Source organism: Seriola lalandi, unplaced genomic scaffold (assembly GCF_002814215.2).
Source record: "Seriola lalandi dorsalis isolate HSWRI2012SDOR001 ecotype SW California unplaced genomic scaffold, Sedor1 jcf7180002003087, whole genome shotgun sequence".
NCBI lineage: Eukaryota > Metazoa > Chordata > Actinopteri > Carangiformes > Carangidae > Seriola > Seriola lalandi.
Window position 1 is genome coordinate 1 of NW_019473743.1, and position 1896 is coordinate 1896.

The 1896-nt window shown below is 43.7% G+C and overlaps 1 protein-coding gene across 1 annotated transcript; it reads right to left on the reverse strand.

Annotated features, from left to right (window-relative positions):
• Positions 1-128: 128 nt before the first annotated feature.
• Positions 129-1778, reverse strand: LOC111666707 (retinal-specific phospholipid-transporting ATPase ABCA4-like; the record flags this gene model as incomplete). Its single annotated transcript, XM_023422139.1, has 4 exons — positions 129-306; positions 685-891; positions 1398-1490; positions 1574-1778. Coding segments are annotated over 4 exons (683 nt in total), but the record flags the coding sequence as incomplete, so codon positions are not given.
• Positions 1779-1896: the final 118 nt, after the last annotated feature.

Sequence of the window (1896 nt, forward strand, 5' to 3'; positions counted from 1 at the left end):
CTGTGAAACAAAAACATATTTTCAGATGTTTTCAGTCTGATTTCTTTTAACAACATTTCTGTGTACCTTCCCTGCATTTAAAAATGTATCAGAGTCATAATTTGTGAAATTGATTGATTTCAGCTTACATAGTTGTGGTTTTTCCCGCCCCGTTGTGTCCTAAGAAGGACGTGATCTGGCCCTCATAGAAATTGATGTTGAGACAGTTGACAGCTGGTTGAGAGCGTCCATCAAACACCTTCACCAGGTCCTGGATCTGCACTCCCATCACCAGGCTCACAGGGTCAGGCTCAAAGAACAACTGACCTGTGTTGGAAAACCGATACAAAAAGAGTAATGAACACTTACTCTTGAATAGTTTTGTGAGATGTCAACCAGTGTGAAAGAAAGCTTCAAAAACTGCTTAAAAAATATTTTACTCCTGGAATATCATGTCAAATAACTGGAATATCATGTCATCAATCAAATCAATAATCAAAGCAATACTTGACGGTTACACTTCTTATTCATCTTGAGTATGGATGCAGCCTCTTTCTTTTTTTCCTCGAGTGTTCTCTCATCTCTCTATTCCCATCTCTTATTCTCTATCTGTCCTGCAGATCCAGATGTCAGTCTCCGATCAGTCCTCCTTTCAGTTAACGCTTCAGGTAATCCGAGGCTGTGGTGCTGAATTTGTGTCCTCACCTTCCTTCCCTGAGTCATGACACTCCTCCTCCTGATTTGGAGTTTCCTGTTGTCGTCTCAGCAGCTCCTTCTCTCTCTCCAGTTGTTCCCTCTTTCTTTGGTGCTTGCAGGCTTTCCTGCTGGCTGAGCCATTGCAGGTGTATGTCTCCGGTGTGCCCCTGCTCTCAACATCCTTCTCCATTTTCTCAGGTTCAGGTTTCTCAGGATCTGAAGGCAACAGATGGTAGAGTTTATCTGTCACCTGACAAACCAACTTCAATGGCCGTGTGGTGTACACGTGTCCACTCTTAATTGTTTTATCTTGGCAGAGGAGACGGCCACATATCTTAAAGATGACATCATCGGGAAAAGGACAATTCTTTAAAGATAGGACTCGGTTTCAGATCATGTGCTGGCAAGAGGCTCCCAACTAAACTGTCTTTTACCAAGACACTGATTTCGTTCCTGATCTGTGATTGCAAAAAGGTGTAAGGGAGCGTATTTTTCTTGTGGGGCCTCGACTCAGAACCAGTATAATTTGTCATCAGTGCACATTATTTGCAATTTCTAGGAGGTATTCCTTTTGAAACAAAGGATGAAAAAACAATTTTCACCTCTCCATCTCAGGTTTTAGTTGCCAATCTGAGTGGAGCGGCAACCTTCCAGTCACAGGATGACTGAATAAACAAACACAGGTAAGGGGCATGCGCTATATCAGAGGCAGAGCTACTAACCTGGATCAGCCATTTCTGCATGGGAGGGTGCAGATCTTTGCCAGTATGAGGACTGGAATGGGAAGTAGAATGGCTGACCAATACCGTACTGTCCTGTGGAGGAGAAATTTGATAAAATCGCAAGAAACTCTTAAGAACCCGCGAAACGTTGTCACACAGTATATTAGCAGCCCAACCTGGGAAGACATTATCCAGATACCAGGCCAGGACAGCGTATAGGACGGCATCAAACATCATCATGAAGATGGAGGTGAGGAAGGAGTAGCTGTCCTTCTCTAACGGGCTGGTCTGGATGTTGTCCCACTGTAGACCCAAACCCTGCTCTTCGTACCGTGACAGGTATTCTGTGCCGAAGCCAAAGGCCACTGGAGACAACAAGCTCTAAAGGCGCAAGAGGGTTGCAGACAGAATCTTAATTTACTTACAAATGGTGTAGAATATCTACATATACACCAGCAATGAGGCTCATTAATGTCTGTGATAGAAACAACTTAACATA